Below are 20,051 nucleotides of genomic sequence, written 5' to 3'. Positions count from 1 at the left end.
ACCTTTATTAAAAGTTTCAAAGGAATTACGTCATCTGAAACCAAAAGCCATCATGATTGGAGCCACTTGTGCATTTGGTTTCACTCCTCATAGTAAAAATCACACCTGATGATGAACCCCTGTCCAAATAGTTCTTGGGCCTCTTTCTTCCTTTAGTGACTTTGTAAATCTTTATATTTTATCAAGGATTCTGGCAGTGCTATTTGTAAATGAATGAGGTAGCGGTGAGCATGATCTCCTATGACATAATAAAACAGGATCGTGACGGTGTCCCTGATAATGCCGTTAACGTTACTCCCTGTAGAAGAGGGGTGACAGACCCCTTGCTCACCGAAGCTTACTGTTGGGTTCTTCTAATCCATCCTATCACTGCCAGCCTCCACCTCATTTAAACTGTACCTGAGAACCTCACTTCCCGAGAGCTTTTCCACTCCTCACTCTTGCCTAGCAGCCTTGGCGATGGGGCATCGTCCCACTTAATATCGTTACATTAAAAACCCACGTCCTCAGCAGGATGGTCTGTCCCTTCCGGCTGAGATGCTGAGCTTCTCTGCGTAGCCTGGTTGTGTGTGGGAGTGCAACACTTAAGCTGGAGACGCAATGAAGGCATCGGGCAGTACAGATAAAACTGCTCACTTCTTCCCGTGGGCTCACAGCGAGTTTTCTTTCTTGTCCAAAGCCCCCAAGGCTTGCTTTCTTCGTGAAGGCTTGTAAGTGAAGTTTTCAAGCCCACATATATAAACTGATATTTCATTGTTGTTCATTTCATTTCTTGCTTCTATTTTCAGGAACCTCAAGAAGAACCAAATTCTTTGGTACTTTTCCCGGAAATTATGTCAAGAGGCTGTGAATCACTCTCCCTCCTTTTTATGCTGCATTTCAGCACCACGTCTGCATAACCTTGCCCAAAAGAGCCCCTCAGGCCTCCCGCTGTCCTGCCTTCCAGTCTCCAGTAGAAGTCACCCCACCACCACCACCATCTCTACCTGCCACCAAACCACCAGCAAAGTGACTGCCCCTGCCAAGCCCTGGGGAGGCTGGACACTTGCTTCTGCGTGAACGTGCATATTCCTGATTTCTGCTCTAAACTTTGAAAGTCGCTATGCGAGATCAGAAAGAAAATTATTATAGTTAGAAAGGGTGAAGTATTTGAAGCAAAAAAAAAAAAAAAAAAAAAGGAAATATCTCAAGAACCTCTCTAGTCCACTTTGAAAGACGTTCTCCCCTCAGGCAACCAGAGATTGTTTATTCCTAAATGCTGTGGTTTGCATTTTCACATTCTTAGCTTGGCAGTATATTTTCCTTTCACGAGTTTGCCTAGTGTCCTGGTTTACACGACATGAAAACTGTATACTTCGGCTGTTGTTTGCCTGCACTTATATATTGTAATGCGCACAGTGATTACAAAATCTAAAGCAAGCGTAGGGAAGTTAATTCGGATGAGTGTGATTTTGTTGATTGAATGTGAGTTTTCAAACAGGACTCTTTTCCTGCAGTTTTTTTTCTGTACTTTTTAGAAGAGCAAACAGTAAGTGAATAAGAGCCTTTGGTAATAATCTTGAGAATATTACAGGTTTAGCTAGACTACAAAAAAAAAAACAAAAACAAAAACAAAAAACAAAAAACAAAAGCCTATTGTGTTGTAAAGTTGCATTGCTATTTTATATTAAAATGTAATAATCAGCATCATGAACAATGAGCTCTTAGTGTTTTATTTATCTGGTAAAATTTTAATAAAAGCAGTGTTAGTGAGAGGTGCAAAGAATTATTCTAATGTAGACTCTTGAAAGTATCTGTAAGCAATATTCATAGGTAAGCTTTCACTGTGTGCACACATATACATTTGAGATTGTACAAGAACAGACAATCCATATGGTATGTTGTACATTTTATGGAAATGTAAAGGAATCCCACACGTTATTTTATAGAAATAGAGTACTTCAGAAGCATCACAAGTATTAAGGCTGGTTTTAGCAAGGATTATGATCAATACAATTATTTTTACTACGATAGTTATTTTTCTTCTATGGAACTCAGAATCCTGGCAACATTTAAGGACAGGAATATGTTGAGCCTGCTTTTCCTGGTGTGTGTAAAATATTTTCTCGGAATCCATGAGGCACTTTTTAGAAGCAATGTTAAATCATTCAGGTTATATTTTCTGCCCTGAAGTAGAAATTCACAAAATGGCTTTGGGACCTGAAAGATTTAATGTGGCTCACAGTGCCTGAATTACACAGACCTTGAGAACTAGCTTTGTATTTCTTATGACTTTGCATAAGAACTATTCATATTTGGATCTTGAGCACCTTATAGATAAAACTTTTTATGGCATTTCTTCTGTGGACAGTGACTGATCTTTTCACAATGTATGTAGACTCTAGAATTTTGTACATATGTTTGCTCTTTTTTTTTGTACAGACTAGTTGTCAAGAAAAATGGGAATTTCCTAATTTGGTCTTTATCTTTCACTTTAAACTAAGCTAAAACACTTTCCAACAGGTTATCCTTTACATATCCCACAGATCACAAGCACGTCTTGATTGTGCAATTCTGTAAGATAGCATTTATGCAAAAGTTTATGGACTTAAAAGATCTTAGCAGCCAAACTGAAATGTACTGATTACAGAGGAGTTTCATTAGTAAGAAGGTAAAGAAACATCTTTGAGTAGCCTACCTTGGTAACTGTCAAGTTCACAACCAGCTTTATATCTTAAAGGCTTTGGATTTGAAATTAAGTCAACTGCATGCAGCTTTGCCGATAAATGAATAATTATCTTTGATGCCATTTATGAGAAAAGATTTCAATATCTGTTGCCTGTCATATTTAAGAAAAATTACTGTTTCTACTCTCTGTATCTGATTTTAAAAGAAAAAAATATTCATACCTGGCTTTCAGGTAATTGACTTTGAATTCTTACAAGCGAAGGTCATTGTGTTTTTCTTGAATAGACACCTAATAAATTTTGCTTGGAAGTTATACTTCAGTTTTTCTTTTTGACATTTATCCTTAAGAAGATTGTGTAGTTTACCCCAATTTCTTCGATAAAACAAGAGAAAATGCATTTGTTCTATGTTCTCTTGATACACACATGGAGAAAACATGTACGTGCATCAGCTCAGAGAAGAAATGTTCTTTAAACCTGCCACTAAAGCTCATTTGCTAAATCCTCTCTGGCTGAAAATTACTACTCAGCTAAAACAACACATTTAAAAATATTTCTGCCTCAAAAACAGCTATTTTTCCAAGAAGAAGTTAATTATAAGAAGTTGTAAGCACTTTCTCAACTCAACCACCTTAAATTTTAAAAATTCTTTTTTTTAATGTCTGTAGTACTTTATTTTTTTAATAATTTTTTATTATGTTAGTCATCATACAGTACATCCCTAGTTTTTGATGTAAAGTTCCATGATTTATTACTTGCGTATAACACCCAGTGCACCAGGCAAAACATGCCCTCCTTAATACCCTTTACCAGCCTATCCCACTCCCCCACCCCCCAAAGCCCTCAGTTTGTTTCCCAGAGTCCATAGTCTCTCATGGTTCATTCCCCCTTCTGTTTACCCCCCTTTCTTCTTCCCTTTCTTCTCCTACCGATCTTCCTACTTCTTATGTTCCATAAATGAGTGAAACTATATGATAATTGTCTTTCTCTGCTTGACTTATTTCGCTTAGCATTATCTCCTCCTGCCCGTCCATGTTGCAGCAAATGTTGGGTAATCGTTCTTTTTGATGCCTGAGTAATATTCCATTGTATATATGGACCACAACTTCTTAATCCAGTCATCTGTTGAAGGGCATCTCGGCTCCTTCCACGATTTAGCTATTGTGGACAATGCCGCTATGAACATTAGGGTGCATATGGCCCTTCTCTTCACTATGTCTGTATGTTTGGGGTAAATACCCAGTAGTGCAATTGCTGGATCATAGGGTAGCTCAATTTTTAACTTTTTAAGGGACCTCCACACTGTTTTCCAAAGTGGCTGTACTAACTTGCATTCCCACCTTAAATTTTAAAAATTCTTGCCCTAAAAAGCTTCATCACCACCGGCGTGGCAGTCTCTGGTAATACTCACACGCTTTCAGTGAATTTCAAATTATGTGCTTTTCTCCCACACAAATAGTAAACAGCTAGCTTTCCTACTTGGATCCTTTCTTCTTTTTTTTTTTTTTTTCCTATTCTTTAAAATTTTTTATAAATTCAATTTAGTTAACATATACTATATTATTAGTTTTAAGGGATAGAATTTAGTTATTCATTCACTTGCATATAACATCCAGTGCTCATTACATCGAGTGCCCTCCTTAATGCCCATCACCCAATTATCCCATCTCCTCACCCTCTTCCCTCCAGCAACCCTCAGTTTGCTTCCTAGAGTTAAGAGTCTCTTATGGTTTGTCTCCTTCTCTGATTTTGTCTTATTTTATTTTTCCTTCCCTTCCCTTATGTTCATCAGTTTTGTTTCTTAATTTCCACATATGAGTGAAATCATATGGCATTTGTCTTTCTCTGACTGACTTATTTCCCTTAGCTTAATACCCTCTAGTTCCATTCATGTCATTGCAAATGGCAAGATTTCATTCCTTTTGATGGCTGAGTAATACTCCATGATATATATATATATCTCAAACAGATCTTCTTTACCCTACTTGGACCCTTGTGGCTCTATGTATTTCGTCCCCCTTCCACATCTATGTCTCACATATTCAGAAACACATATACTTGGTGTTGGCAATTCAGTTATCAGAGGTGTTTTGCCATGTTGCTTCACCTTAATGCCCACTTTGATCGCTTCTATTTCTTTGAATAATTTCCACTGTATATTAGCTTTTCACTAAATGTGTTCCTTTTGTGTGAAGAATATGCCCCAGAACATTCTTTTGTATGTGTTTCCATCAGATCATCTGTGGGTAATTTGACTACGTAAATCTGAATCTGGTAAGATCGGGATGCTTGTTTGGGTACTCAGGTCGCTTCCCATTGCTCTCCTCAAGTGAACCTCTTGCCAAATGATCAGCATTCTAAAAATACAAATCTGGGATTTTAAAAACACATGCATCAAAAAGCTAGATTTCCTCTTCCTACTTGAGAATTAATCATTTGTGCTTCTCTGTAAAATCTGCTGAGATGCTCAGGAACCCCTCTACAACTTTGTGGTTTGCCCAGACTTCTGTCACAGCCACCCAGGTACTCCTGTGAGGTCCAGAGCAGCAGCAGCTACAGTGCGACCCTCCTGCCATGCTTTCTCATTGTGGATGTCAGGATTCTGAATGGAATATTGAATTATTTTTTGCTTTAGAATCGTTTAATCCTTAGTAATGTATTTTACTTGATTTTATGTCAATGCACACTCATCAACATACATGACACATTAATTCAGGCATCTCGTTTAGGCTACTGAAGCTCCTCACCCCTCATCCCCTGTAGGTGGAGCAGGACCCATTGCTGCAAACCCCACACGGCCAGGCCTGTAAAGCACTGTCTGCTTACCCGTCTCTATCTGCTGTGGACTCACATCTGAGCATTAACTGGCCCAGGTCAGGGGAAGAGTAGCAACAAAGGACCCTCTGGTACTTGATGGGCCAAATTTTAATCCCTCCTTTAGCTACACTCTCCCTAAAAGCAGGCATGTCCATTTCTTATTGGATGGAAAGCAAAAAGAACCTGTTTGAGTAACTGTTTCCACGAGCTTTCTCTGCTTGATGTCTCTGTGTGGGTCGTCGGTTTGTGTGGCCCGATCATTTCTCCTACTGTTTTCCAGATTTCAGCCACAAAAGGAGACATTCTTTAAAGAACCATTTACTCAAAAAGACTAAGTACTTTGCCAGCTTCCAAAAGCCTGTTTAAAGAATTAATCATTTCATCCTCATTTCTGGATTGTAGCCTTCTCATGGTTTATGGTTATGGTTTCAAATTATTTCCCCATTATGAATGACTGGGTCAGAGCCCAAGCAGAGACTGGCATTATTAATAAATGGTCTACACCAGGGATTGGCAACCTAAGGCCTATGGATGAAATTCAGCTTGTTACCAGTTTTTGATGTTTTTTTTTTAATGGCTTGCAAATTAAGAATAACCATGGTTATTCCCACTGTTTGTACAGACACACATTGGCTATCAATTTGATGATAGGGAACACTGATTTTGAACCCCAATTAAGTGAAATGTCTCCCCAGAAAAAGAATCCCTTTCTTTTCACTGGTAAATCTATATTACAAAAACTTCACCCCAATATTGTTATATTTTGAATTTCATCGATTAATTGGTAGAAATTTGTTTTTTCTTTGTTATGTAAGTATGTACATAATATCTTCAATTTTGCCTCCTGGCCCACAAAACCTAAAATATTTACTATCTGTCTCTCTACAGAAAAAGTCTGTGAACCCCTGGTCTATGCCAATTGCCAGCAACAAGCCTGAAAACTGACTAGAGGGAAAGGAATATTGAACATCTGCTATATTACCAAGTGGTAACTTCCATGTGTTCTCCTTATCCTCAAACAAATCTAAGACAACTGCTTTGTGCCCACAAAACCTAAAATATTTACTATCTGTCTCTCTACAGAAAAAGCCTGTGAACCCCAGGTCTATGCCAATTGCCAGCAACAAACCTGAAAACTGACTAGAGGGAAAGGAATATTGAACATCTGCTATATTACCAAGTGGTAACTTCCATGCGTTCTACTTATCCTCAAACAAATCTAAGACAACTGCTTTGTGCCCATTTTATAGGTGAGGAAGCTGAGGCTCCAAGAATTTGACTCAAAATATGTGATGGAAATTAAGCTCAGAATCTGGTTGATCTACCTCCCAAGCCTGTGCTCTTTCTTCTAAATCGCCCAAGCCTGTGCTAAACACACTGTTGATCAAACTGTGCACCCAGAGTTAAACAGCTGCAGCCACTTACCTCCTCCCTCCCCGCCGTTCTCACAAACTCTGCCATCCCGAGCCGCCAGCCACCCATAGCAGCACCTGGTGGTGCACAGGATGACAAGGGAGAGGTATGTGCTCACTCCAGCATAATAGTGTTTCCCTGAGGAAAGCTAACTTTGGTTTCTAAAAACACACAGTAACCAGTGAGGATATAACTTTGATTAGTGACATGCTTTAATTGAGCATAAGCCTGTCCATGCATTGTGATTCATCATGGCCCTAGAGGCAATTGCTTGGAAGCCAGCTCCGCAGTGGGTGGTACTCTGGGAAGTGCTCAGTATTGTTGAGCCACTTGGACACAGACAAGCCCAGCATGCTCTAGGAACACAGTGTGCTTACTGGACGTCTTTTCAATATCCTAAGTCCCAGGATACACTAGCCATTCTCCACTGGATGACTTGCTAAGCCTTAGCTCACTGCTAAATTCAGCCGCTTAGCTCAGGAAAATTCCATCTGAGCTCATGCACATACATATATCTTGACCCAAAAAACTTTCAGTACAAGACAGAAATCTGCCTAGCAAATCTTCACCTGTTCTTTTGGGGTTTCTTGTTTCATCCTTTTCCCTAAAATATGATGGGTGACTCAGTAGTAGTCCCAGTGTCTTCTAAAAATAAGTGCCATTTCAAAGAAAACTCTTGCTACCATTAACACCACCGGTAGACAACTGTCAAATCTTGCAATGATTTTACAGGAAGCCTGAGAATGAATTTTTAAAGTACTATTTCCTTTTTAAATTACATAGGCAACAGACACTTATTATACAAAAACTTAGAAAATATAAATGAGCAAAAAGAAGAAACAAAGAATCACTAACAGTCCCATTTAGGATAAAGATTACACTTTGGAATAGATCAGTCCAGAGTGTTTTCTGCACGTGCATATTAGTGTATGTGTAGTGCATAGTATGAGGGCAAAAGTGGGATCATACTGAACATACTGTCTTACAACCTGCACTTAATACTGAGCAGGACTCTGGAAAAAAAAAAGAAGAAGGAATCAGGTTTTCAAGCAATTTGACATTACCAAGGTTTATAAAAAAGTGAGGAAAAGTCAAAGTCAATCCCCAGGATTTATGAACACGTAATTAATTCAACACCAAGAGGCAAGAATTACAGAATTACCACTAAACTGGAAAATCTGTTGCAATCTGAGGAATTACTATGGAAGGAAAGAAAAGGTGAAGAGGGAAAAGAAATGAATAGTCATTATCTCCCTACCATAAGTCATCACATGCATTAGGCATTTTTATGGAGTGGCTAAAGGAAGAGAGATATTACATTCAGATATACGTGGACTTCAGAGCCGTGTGATACAACATCCAAACCATCCTGGGGATTGGCAAAGTGCACGGATTTTGAATCAAAATTGACAGAACAGATAATTATTTATTTTGAAAGTAGATATGATAAGTTAGACCTAAAATATTTTTATGACGTACTAGCACTGTGCTTCTCACCCAGGACAATCTGGTTCTTCTCCCAGGGGGCATTAGGCAATGTATGGAGACATTTGCACTTGTCACAGCTCGGGGTGCGGGGTATAGCTACAGGCATGCAGTGCACAGGGGCCAGCGATGCTGCCAAACTTCCCCCAACATACAGGACTGTCCTCACAACGAAGAATTATCCAGCCCAAGTTGTCTGTAGTGCTGAGGTTCGGAGCTGCTGCTCAGGGGGATCCATGCTGCTTAGGAGAATCATACTGTCACTCATTTTGTTAAACATTTTTTTTTTTTTAAATCCAGAGTTAAAGAGCCAAGAGCCAGAGGCCTAGTGGTCTCTATATTGTCCCTGAATCTGGCAATACCAGATCCTTTGGCAGAAAGCAGTCCGTCCTCCCAAATTTTGGAGGTAAGAACAAAATACATATGAGAGTACGTATGGAGTAAGATAATAGGTGAGATTTGATGAGGTGCAAATCAAACAAGTGCTGATAGATAAACATTAATCGGTGAAAGCCTCTGTGTCTCTTGCTCAACCCCTGTAGAGCAGAGGACGTCCTCTCCTACAGGGGATCCCACAGACAGTGTAGTTTTGTCAAGGGGTGAGATGAGTTCAGTTATTAACAAGCGGTTCGTAGGTCTCCTGGTTGGTGAAGAGACTCCACCTCCTTCCAGAAGACATGCGGACCCTAGGGAGCTCATGGCAAGGCTAGCCTGGGCTCTGAGTGGGAACCTGGACGATGCCATCTCTTGAGGCTTAACTTGGGGCATCCAACTGTGCCCTTCTAATCATTCACACCATCTGCACTGAGAGTCACATCTGTGTTCCTAGTGAATAAAACAGTGGGAATATTCTCATCTCTAGGCAGCATCTACAGTAATAGTGAAGGTTTAAATATAAAACCAGGAGTTCAGTCTTTGGTATGGCTGAATTTTGTCCCCCAAAATTCGTACGTTGAAGCCCTAACTACCAGGACATCAGAAAGTGACTGTATTTGGAAGCAGGGCCTCTAAAGAGGTAATTAAGGTAAACTGAGTTCATGTGGATGGTCCCTAATCCAATATGACTGGTGTCCTTATATGAAGAGGAGGTTCAGACACAGATGCTCACAGAAAGTAGACCATGTAAAGACCCAGGGAGAAAACAGCTACCTACAAGCCAAAGAGAGAGGCTTCCTGAAGACTCTAAACCTATTAACACCTAGATCTTGGACCTGTAGCCCAGAAGCATGAGAATAAATTTCTGTAGTTTAAGTCACCCGGTCTATGGTACCCTATTAAGGCAGTGCTACAAAAATAATCCAGGCCTTCTCTCAGGGCCTCTCCTTCTTTGCTCCCCAGTTCTCAGTGGGAGATAAATGCAGAATACACATCTCGCTCCAGAGGTGACGACTGAAATTCCCCTCCTCCTAACCCTGTCCTCAATTTGGAATTTCCATATAAAAACAAGATACAACAAAGGACAACTATTGAGCAGTACTGGCTTATGCCTTCACAGAGAGAAGAGACCCCCTTCCCCTGGCGAGCATGCACACGTACACGCACACACAGACCCACCTTTAAAAAAATAGCCAGTGGTATATCCTGTAATGCAGAAAGTAAACACCAGGTCCCCAGGTGGTAAAACTTTAGCAAGATCTTCTTACTCGTTGTTAATTACACATAAACTTGCATTGACAAGAAAACCCACCATCAACTCACCCTACAGTGGAGGGCTCTACCAGACTCAATAGCAGTATCCCTCACAGGGAAGGGGGTCCCTATCTCTGATCTGAACTTTCTCCATTGTCTTTTACATGTCTGCACATCAACCAGAGCCTGAGTACCTCCAGGGAGTTTGGAAGGTTCAGTAATAACATACTTCATGGATTCATAGGTCATTGAACAGCATTTTGCTGAAGCTTGAGAATGTAAAACCAGGTTATCGAAGCACCATCACATTTCAACAAACTTGCTGAACTCGTCTTGGTGGCTAAAGGTATATAGGGTCTATTGAGAAGCTACCCAAAGCCTTTTATGTCTCCGCAAGCTCTAGGATTTCTGGATTATTCTCTTATTAACCTTTCAGAACTCTGGGTCCCCAAGTTTTGCAAGGGTGCTGCTATGATGGCCACCCCCTCCATGGGGCACACCGCATTTTTTTTTAATTTTATTTATTTTTTCGACAGAGAGAGACAGCCAGCGAGAGAGGGAATACAAGCAGGGGGAGTGGGAGAGGAAGAAGCAGGCTCCCTGCTCTGCTGGGAGCCTGATGCAGGGCTCAATCCCAGGACGCCGGGATCACTCCCTGAGCCGAAGGCAGACGCTTAACGACTGAGCCACCCGGGCGCCCGGGACACCGCATTTCTAATGATAACTGGACAACCTGGAAAGGGTGAGCTGATGAGGCAACAAAACAATAAATGGGTGCCTGGATCTTTTCAGATGATACCTCAAGCCCTCAGACTCTTGAGGTCTCTGGCTGGCAGTTAATTCCACAAGACCAGGCTATTTGACTTATTTTGTGTCACCAGATATTCTCAGTATGATGCTTCAAGAAGTCATCTCAAATACATACTCAGAAGAGCCTTCAAAGGAAGTGTCAGCAGTCTGCTAGTTTCCCTTCCACAAGGAATGGAGGAAACATTTCATCAACTCCTATCCCCTGAATATATAAAACATATATACGCATATGTAAACATTTATAAAAGTGTGAATAAATATATTTTTAAACATATATGTACATATATTTATGGACAGCGTTAAAATATGAAAAGATAGAAACTGGCAGCTATTAATACCAGAAGGTGTTAATTGGATAATCATGAAACATCAATGTTCTTCCTTAGGGTACAAGTATTAAGGTCATGATGAATTATAAGCTCAAGAATTTATAGATAATCTTTATCCCAGAAAAATTCCCTTGGACAAAAGGGCAAGGAATCAGTATGCCTTTTCTAATGACTTAATCATATCAAGTAAAATTGTTCTCAAAATTACATTTGCATAAATATTGATGTTATTGGGTCCGTAATGTAATACCAAACAGTAGCACATTTTTATTGTCATTGCTCAAAGACATTAGATTATATTTGAGCTAATGCCACTGTTTTTTTCTGCAGATGAGCTCTGATACAAGGAATAGGATTTCAAGAACAAAATTCCACACGAAGTTGGCACTCAAGGCATTCTAGCTTGAAGATTCCTGACTGAATGCCACCAACATCTCAACTAAGTGCCCTGGGGGGTGACACTCAAAGCTGTTGACACAGCAAGTCATGACTCTTTCAGATAATTTCACTGCACTCCTTTTGGTGACTCAATGTCAATAAATTACGTTTGGTTCAAAACAAGAAAATACACACAGAGACATCAAGCTATTCACAACCTGTGTATGTCACCATGGACCAAACCAGAAACATAATATTTGCTTACTTACAGAGTTGCTGACAGCATAGCCTTCTCCCTAGAATTATAGACATTTCACCCCCTAAGCCTTTGGCAAAGAAATGTAGCTACTGGCAGACAGAAATGAGTTGGAACTAGCAAGTTTATCTTTGATCTACTCCCTAGGAAAAACACTGATATGATTTGTTCAAAGTATTTACAATAAGGCCTCTAAAATAACAACTCTACCTCTCCCTGCCTCTCTTTTTCTTCTTCTATCTCCTACTGGAGGAATCTTAAAACGCTCATGAACTCCAAGCTAGTGGTATCTAGACTTCCCACTCATCCAATATCCCTCAACACACACAGTCATGCCTTTGGTCAGCTGTCAGATGATATGAAAACAAGTTCAGCGGACATCTGTCCATGGATTAATGAGCATACTATTTCTTTCAGTATCAAAGATAAATTGCTAGACAGCTGTATTGAAAACCACAGCATACTTCTCAACACTGATGATGCACAGATGAGATGACCTATTTCCTAAATGGGGTCATGAATAATCTTTCTACCTCAGGAGATATTTTTCCCTGTAAGAAAATACTTAAAGCAACAAGGGCCACGGTGTGATTTCCAATCCATACGTGTCTAAGCTTCCTTTTTGACTGTGTATGGGTGCTGATAATGACATGTTATTCAAGGATCATTCTGGAATTCAGTTTACAAAAAGAATAAGTATAAAAAAGTGAATGCTTTGCTAACACCAGTCCTATAAAACAGAAAAGCATATTTCTCAAATGCAGACTCACTTGGGTTTCTAAGGAGGTGGCCTTGAACTGGTGACAACTTCATTCAGCTTGTAAAATGGTACAATTTTTAAAAATCACATAGCATATATCTGAGAAGTAAATGAGATAAAATATAAAAGCAGAATCTAACACACGTTGGCACTTAAAAAAGGCTAGTTCCATGACCTTTTCTCCTTTTGAGGCTACCATTTTGGCTGATTCTAATTAGCATCAAACATTTGGATTTACTGTTCAATACCCTTCTTGGCTACACTGCCAAGTTATAGAGGCAGGGTTTCTGAAGAGGACAATCAGAATGAATACAGCACTTAAAGATACATCTTTTAAAAGATTTTATATACTTAATTTGAGAAAGAGAGAGAGAGAGAGAGAGAGAGAGAGAGAGAGAGAGAGAGGGAGAAAGCATGGGCAGGAAGGAAGGGCAGAGGGAGAAGCAGACTCCCCGCAGAGCAAGAAGCACAATGCGAGACTCAGTCCCAGGACCCTGGGATCATGACCTGAGCTGAAGGCAGGTGCTCAACTGAGCCACCCAGGCACCCTAAAAATACAGTTTAAAAAAGATTTATTTATTTGAGAGAGCGAGAGCAGGGGGAAGGGCAGATGGAGAGAGAATCCCAAGCAGACTCCCCGCCAAGTGTGGAGCCCAACTCAGGGCTCCATCTCATGACCCTGTGATCATGACCTGAGCCAAAATCAAGAGTTGACAGCAGAAACCCTGGTAGGACTGAGGAGTGATAAGATATGCAACCAGACCAGAAGACTGGAGCCCGGCATTATGGAGCTTTGATTTCTGTCCTCATTATGATCTGTGACATGAAGAAGTTACTGGAATGGCAAAAATGTCAATATCCTCATTGGTGACATGGTGAAAATCAACTGAATCATCAAGATTCTTTCATTTCTACACTACTCATGAAATCTTTATGGAAAATATTTTAGGAAAAAGACCAGAAGACTCAGTGGCAACTGTATATGGATCTCAAAGAAGTAGAAATTCATAAACACTGGTTCTGAGGCTAGCCATCCTGCCATGGAGTGGGAGTGGGAATTGGAGACTAGGGGTCAGACTGTGGACTAAGTCTCTACCCACATTGGTTTGGTGAAAAGTACAGCACAAAACAAAGGGCATGAAGAGACTGTTTTTTTAACAGATAAATACAAAAGAAACTTGAAAGTACTAAGCATATGAGTAATTAAACAACCCTAGGAATCAAAAATAAAATAGGTAAAATAAAATAAAATAAATGATCATTTTTCATCTAGCAAATTGGCAACTATGCAAAAGTTTATCTCCGTATCATTTTCTGGGAATGAATATTGATAACATTGTGGGTGACAATTTGACAATTCATAACAAAAACTTCAAAATGTTATAAATCTATTGCCAGCAATGTCATTTCTATATATTTATTCTATATATTTCTAATATATCTTTATATATTATTTCTATATATTCCATATATATATTTACCAGAAATAATTATGAATGTGTTCAAATATTTAGCTATAAGTATGCATTGTCATGTTATTTATTTCTTGACATCAATTAATTTTTAAAAACTTAAATACCGAACAATAAGAATCATTAAATAAACTGTGGCACTTCTTACTAAGAAATACCATGTAATCATTTTAAAAGAGTTCATGGAACAATATTTAATGATTTATAAACATGTCCACAATACATTGTTAAATGAAAAAAAAATGTTACAAAACAATATGATCCTGTTTTTGTAAGAGAATATATATTTTTACGTATGTGCATATGTACCTAGAAATAGAAGGGTGTCTGTGTGTGTGTACACCTAGAAAAATATATTAAGTTGGCCCTATAAAACTTCCAATTTTATAAGTCAAAAGCAGTCAAATAAAAATCACTTCATAGGGGTCAACCTAAAACACGAATACATAGATATTGAAATGAGACTAGAAAAATATTCACAAATATGTTGACTGTGACCATATCTTAGTGATTATGGATACCTTTATTTTTCAAACTCTTCATAATTAAGATGTATTGCTTTTGATAGATGAGAAGGTTATAGTGAGGTCAAATATTTAATTACACACAAGTTAAATAAGCTTAAGATGTCATTTCTTAGCTTCCAAATCCCCATCTTCTGGTTAACAGAAATACATATTATAGATAATTTATGTAATATTTACTTATATTTATGTATTATGTACATACATATAATTAACCAAATATATAATATATATAATTATATAATGTATATATAATTAACCAAACGTGTAATCCTATTTCAATGTAATCCATTCCAAAGATTTAAGCCTCATATTAGGAAAGAATCACTCATCAGGATAAAAATACTTGGTCTTTCAGAATAGCCTCCTCACCCATGCCTCCTTCCCAAGATAGTTCCCAAGTGAATGGGAAGAAGGAAAACAACATCCTCATGGTGGTGGGAAAGATTTGGGTATTTGGCACAATGTCCTCTACCTCTTCTGGTCTCCAGGGCTGTGTCCCTTATCCCCTGGGTGCCTCCTGGCCTTCAGGGCTGAAATCTGAGGATGGTGTAGCTGGTGATCTGATCTCCCTTGGTTTGGTCAGGAATGATCACTTCCTGGCTGACTCAGCCTCATGTTAGCCCCTGCAGGCTGCAGACTCCTGAACACCTGCCATGCCCTTCCTCCAGCCTCTGGCCCAGCAAGCACACACACCCAGCCACCGCTGTGGGGTCACCTCACCTTGCCATCATGTGCAGCATTATAAATTCTTCATTTCTCAATTTTACATCCCCATGAGATCAAGAATGAAGGCTGTCTGGGAAAGCTAAATCCCAGAGCCCCGTTTCTGCTCCATCCAGCTTATTCTGATGTAGCTGAGATCCACATTGCTTTTGAAGTTAATTCACCCTAAAGCAGAGGCCTCCAGAGAGGAAATCAAGAGACACCCCACTCTCTTCATTCTTTCTCTCCTTCTCCATCTTTCCATCATTTCCCGTGACGATACCCCATGTCCTCTCACCCCTACTTCAGCTAAGTATACAAGGGTCTCCTCTCTGTTTTATGAAAAACACTCTGAATGGTGCCCTCTATGCTCAGTTATTATTGTGATAAAGGGAAGTAGGAAGCCTTTCTCAAGAAATAGCTTGCAAGGTAACAGATTATATCATTCTGGTTTTGAATCACATAATGTTAATATTGAATATTACCTTAGTCTTTCTCCCAGCAAGTCTATGAAAATTATACTTAAATAGATGCTGAGGTCAGAAGAAGCAAAGGCTGTTTGACTCAATAAAGCAAAAAAAAAATATTTTAAAACTTTATCCCCATTATAAAGTTACTTGAAAAAAAGTCAGGTTAAAATATACCTAGATAAAACAGGGAGACACCAGAAGAGGGAGGAAAAGACTTAAATAGACACTTGGAAGCTGTTAAAACATAAGGAAGGGAATTCAGAAAAACCAGTGCAAAATACAGAGAAGGTTTGGGAGATAAAAATTAAAATGTCCTGTATATTTTTATTTGTAATATTTAATGTTTCTCTACACACTCGAGTTGCCTCAAAGAGAACTAGTTATAGTACACACAATCTTCCTGCCATGGGCATTAAACTCTCAGGAGAGCAAGATAAATAATCAAGACACCAGAGTCCATAGTTCATTTCTCTACCATCATGTTTCAGAAAGGATTTCAGGCAGCTAACAGAGATAACTCTCACACTACAGGAAAAATAATCAGGGAGCTTCAAAAAAAGAATGATTCTCCTAAAAAGGCACTTAAAGATGTAAACTTCCTCCTTCACACAGACAAAACAGAATCTGAAGAGAAAGAAATGCTGAAAATGATATAGCTTAGTGAGGAAGATAAACCCAGGTGTGGACGGAAATGATGGCTCAATCAAAGGAGCCACGGTGCGAGTGTGTGGGGGAAGGAAGCGGGGCGGCTTGAAGCTTTAGGAAGATGACTCTGGGGGCTTTAGAAGAAGCAATATGGAAGCTGAGAAGCCAGTAGCCATCCTGATCCCGGTTGGAATATACAGGGGAGAAGGATTACAAAAATACAGTGAGCAAGACTTGGCCACTGATTGGATGTAGGTATTGAAGGAGATGGCTGGAGTCCATGATGACTATGGGGCTTCAAGACAAGCCGACCAGAGGAATGATAAAACCATTACAAGAAAGGGCCCGTTTTCACTCTTGCTCTTAAAACAGAATGACAATTTATTTTCCACATACGTGTTTTCTGTTGTAGCAATATAAGTAGACCAAAAAGTAAAGAAGGAAAACTTTAAAAATTCAAAAATTTGTACTGAATAAGTATATTTAATGGCAGTAAGAAGTACAATGCATATGTTTTCAACAAGTATTCTGATTTAGAACATATGTCTAGCTTATCTTCAAATGGTGAACAAAATCAAAAAGCAAAACACTTGACCAAATGTATCTGAACTTCACACATGTCATCTCACATTGAGTTCATATATGTTGTGGATCACTTTATTTTTACATTGTTATCTAAGAAGTACTTTTTGCTTCAAGTGGTAGTTGAGTTCTGACCCCCAGTTGAGTTTTTTTATGAAGTTTATTATTTTTGTAAAACAATATAAAGCTCTATATAAACTATTATCCAACATGGTACCAGATTAGGATGTTTGGAAAATCAATGGTTGATTAACAGTTTTCATATGGAGGGACTTTACTCATACCACCGCTCAGATGGGTGAAGAAAACTCACAGCTTCCCTATTTTCTTTATCCAACCTAATCTTTTCCATGTATTTTTTGTTGAGATACAATTCACATACCATATCCCTCTAAAGTGTACAATTGAGTGGTTTTTAGTGTATTCACACAGTTGTATAACCATCACCCCTAATTCCAGAATATTTTTGTCACTCCAGAAACGTCACACCCCTTAACAGTCATTTCCCAATCTCCGTTCCCCTCAGCCCCCAGCAACCTCTTATCCACTTCTGTCTCTCTGCATATACCTATTTTAGATATTTCAAACCAATTGAATCATACTGTATAACCAACCTAACCACCCGTATGAATTCCAACCCCATTGGGTGGCAGTAAAAATTTACTTTAGCTCAAATTTAGCAATCAATAATATCTCAGATGTTTCTAGTTTAAGAAAATTTAATTTTGATAAAGACTCAGGAAGCTTACAGTACACTCGCTAACAGTTTTTTTTTTCTCCCTTCCTTCCTCCTTCCCAAGTTGATCTGGGCACAGGGGAAACTTTATGAGTCCTCCTAGCAATGGTGGGAAGGTGGACTGTCCTCGTGTGCTGGCCTCTGCAGGGCTGTGGCCTGACAATGCTGGGCCCTGGATCAGTGCCCCTAGGACAACTGGTCCCAACAGGACTTTTGGCAGAAGATGGCTTCTCTTGCCGCTGACACCTGAGCCCTGCACCGCCTCTTGCCAATCCAGACCACTACCCATGACAGCCTCCTCTTGCCAAACCAGACTTCTGCCAGCTCACAGTCCTCTCAGCACCTCTGCGTCCACTCTGAGGGTGAACCTGGGCCTTTATCCCCCCCCACTGTACACCCTGCACCTGTCATAGAATCCAGCATATAGTAAACATTCAACAATACTTTTTGAATGGGTGAAAAAATCCTTCAAAATTCAGCCAAAATATCTCCCCTGTAAACCTTTCCCTAGTACACCGACCTTTCCGTACCCCCAATTCCTTGCTCTATGCTCTCATAACAAGTGAGTCTTGCTGCCAGTGGAGCACTTGTGAGCTACACTATAGCCCACTATATACATGTCATCTCTCATACGTGATCAATCCCACCTCTCCCTCACTGTCCAGGTGAGGGGCTTCTCAAGGCCTCCCTCGCACCCCTGCCACATAAACAATATTATTAATCAAATAATTGGCAATTATTAATTAATCAGTGTTAATCAGCATTCATTCATTACTCAGTAAACATTAAATGTCATTGAAGCTTCGTTATTTCTAATTAGCTAGAAATCTTTTTTTAAATAATAATATGTAAATTTTATCAATAACATATAGCACAAGTGAGTATAAAAAGAAAACAAAGTCTCCATTTCCCCCACTTTTAAGTAGGCTCCTATTTATAGAAATTTAGCTGTTTTGAGCATTTTGCTCTTCAAATTTGTTTCATTTTTTAATTTTTAACTCAAATTTGTTTTTATTTTTATTTTTTATTTGTTTTATCGAGAGAGAGCGGCACATGTGCGCACATGCAAGGACATGCGCAGAAGGAAGAGAGGAGGGATTAAGAGCACAAGAGAATCTTAAGCAGGTTCCTCATCCAGCATGGAACCCAACTCAGGGTTTGATCTCACAACCTGGGATCACAACCTGAGCCAAAATCGAGTTGGTGTCTTGACCAACTAAGCCACCCAGGCACCCCTCAAATTTGTTTTTAAATATGTGGGTATTGTGTGATCACCTGAGTTAGTAAACGAGATAATTTACACTAGAAGCTTCTAGTAAATGGTGGAGCTGTGGTCTGATTCTAGGCAACTTGGTTCATTCAGAACTAGTGCTTACAATCTTCTGCACAAGGAATTAAAGGCAGAGAGAATCACATTTGCAGAATCACCTGTAGAGGGATGGATAGGTGACTAGGGGCCATGTGGGTGGGCAGTCTGAATTTCACCATGAAAGCAAGGATAAGCCTTCCTTCCTCAGTTTTCTGCTGACATATAGGTATCTCAGCTCTTCAGTGGGATTGAAACTCTCCAATAGGAACTTAAATTTTTCTCCACTGATGACGGGTCGATCCCCTGACGCCATGTACTTACGGATCATTTCTGACAGTTTGGACCCCAGATTAAATAAATCCAAGCATTTCTGAGTTAAAACAGAAAATGTGGAGTAGCGGTACTCAACTGAAAAGTTCAGATTTTGTACTGTGTACTGAAGAGAAAAAAAAAGTTAACCTTAAACCTTTGCCATTCTTTTCACATCGAAGTTCCATGTGTTTCTTTCAAAGTCATTTCCAAATTCTACACATACAATGTTCCCTCAAGTGAAGCGGAGGGGAAAGGAAGGAAGGCAAGCCAGGTATTCTCCCTACTAAGTCAGTGAGAAAGCTTTTTCAGGGCAGTCTCCCCAGAGCCAGGAGAGCTGTTGATCAGCTGTTGAGAGATGGAGAATGAAGTCGGGACTTTGAGAACCACTGGCATCCCAAGAGAGACAACACGGTGCAGCAGTTGTCAGCACTGGCTCTGAACTGGGCTTTCTGGATTCAGGCCCGAGGCCCACCACTTCCTGCATATTTTGGACAAGTTATTCATGCCCTCTTTCCTTATAAATTGAGATTATAATAGTAGCTACCTGCTGGGGCTGTGCCAAGAATGAAATGAGTTAATACAGTGCAGAGAACTTTAGAGAAGTGCCCCACCATCGTCCCCAGCATCAGCCATTGCTACTCTCCCCTCTCAACATTATCCCTGAGTAAAGACTAAATGTCCATCCTACTTCCACCACACCTCCTTTTCAATAAGCATCGTGTCATGGCCCTCTATTTCATCCCAGGCAACTGG

General features: G+C 39.6%; 1 protein-coding gene and 1 long non-coding RNA gene across 10 annotated transcripts in view; both read left to right on the top strand.

Moving 5' to 3' along the window:
• Positions 1-2,980, top strand: part of SORBS2 (sorbin and SH3 domain containing 2) — a 176,299-nt gene extending 173,319 nt beyond the window's left edge. For all 9 annotated transcript variants that reach the window (XM_057303562.1, XM_048226386.2, XM_048226385.2 and 6 more), the window contains one exon: positions 789-2,980. In XM_057303562.1, coding sequence (XP_057159545.1) covers positions 789-850 — 62 coding nt within the window. In that variant the 3' untranslated portion in view covers positions 851-2,980. The remainder of the gene's footprint in view (positions 1-788) is intronic.
• A 1,285-nt stretch (positions 2,981-4,265) lies between these two features.
• LOC130541916 (uncharacterized) lies at positions 4,266-13,851 on the top strand. Its single transcript, XR_008956022.1, has 3 exons — positions 4,266-6,471; positions 6,567-10,752; positions 11,480-13,851. It is a non-coding gene; the product is annotated as an uncharacterized LOC130541916 (long non-coding RNA).
• The last annotated feature ends 6,200 nt before the right edge of the window (positions 13,852-20,051 follow it).

This window comes from Ursus arctos, unplaced genomic scaffold (genome assembly GCF_023065955.2).
Source record: "Ursus arctos isolate Adak ecotype North America unplaced genomic scaffold, UrsArc2.0 scaffold_27, whole genome shotgun sequence".
NCBI lineage: Eukaryota > Metazoa > Chordata > Mammalia > Carnivora > Ursidae > Ursus > Ursus arctos.
The sequence above is the reverse complement of the archived record's forward strand: the minus strand, read 5'-3'. Positions and strand labels throughout refer to the sequence as shown.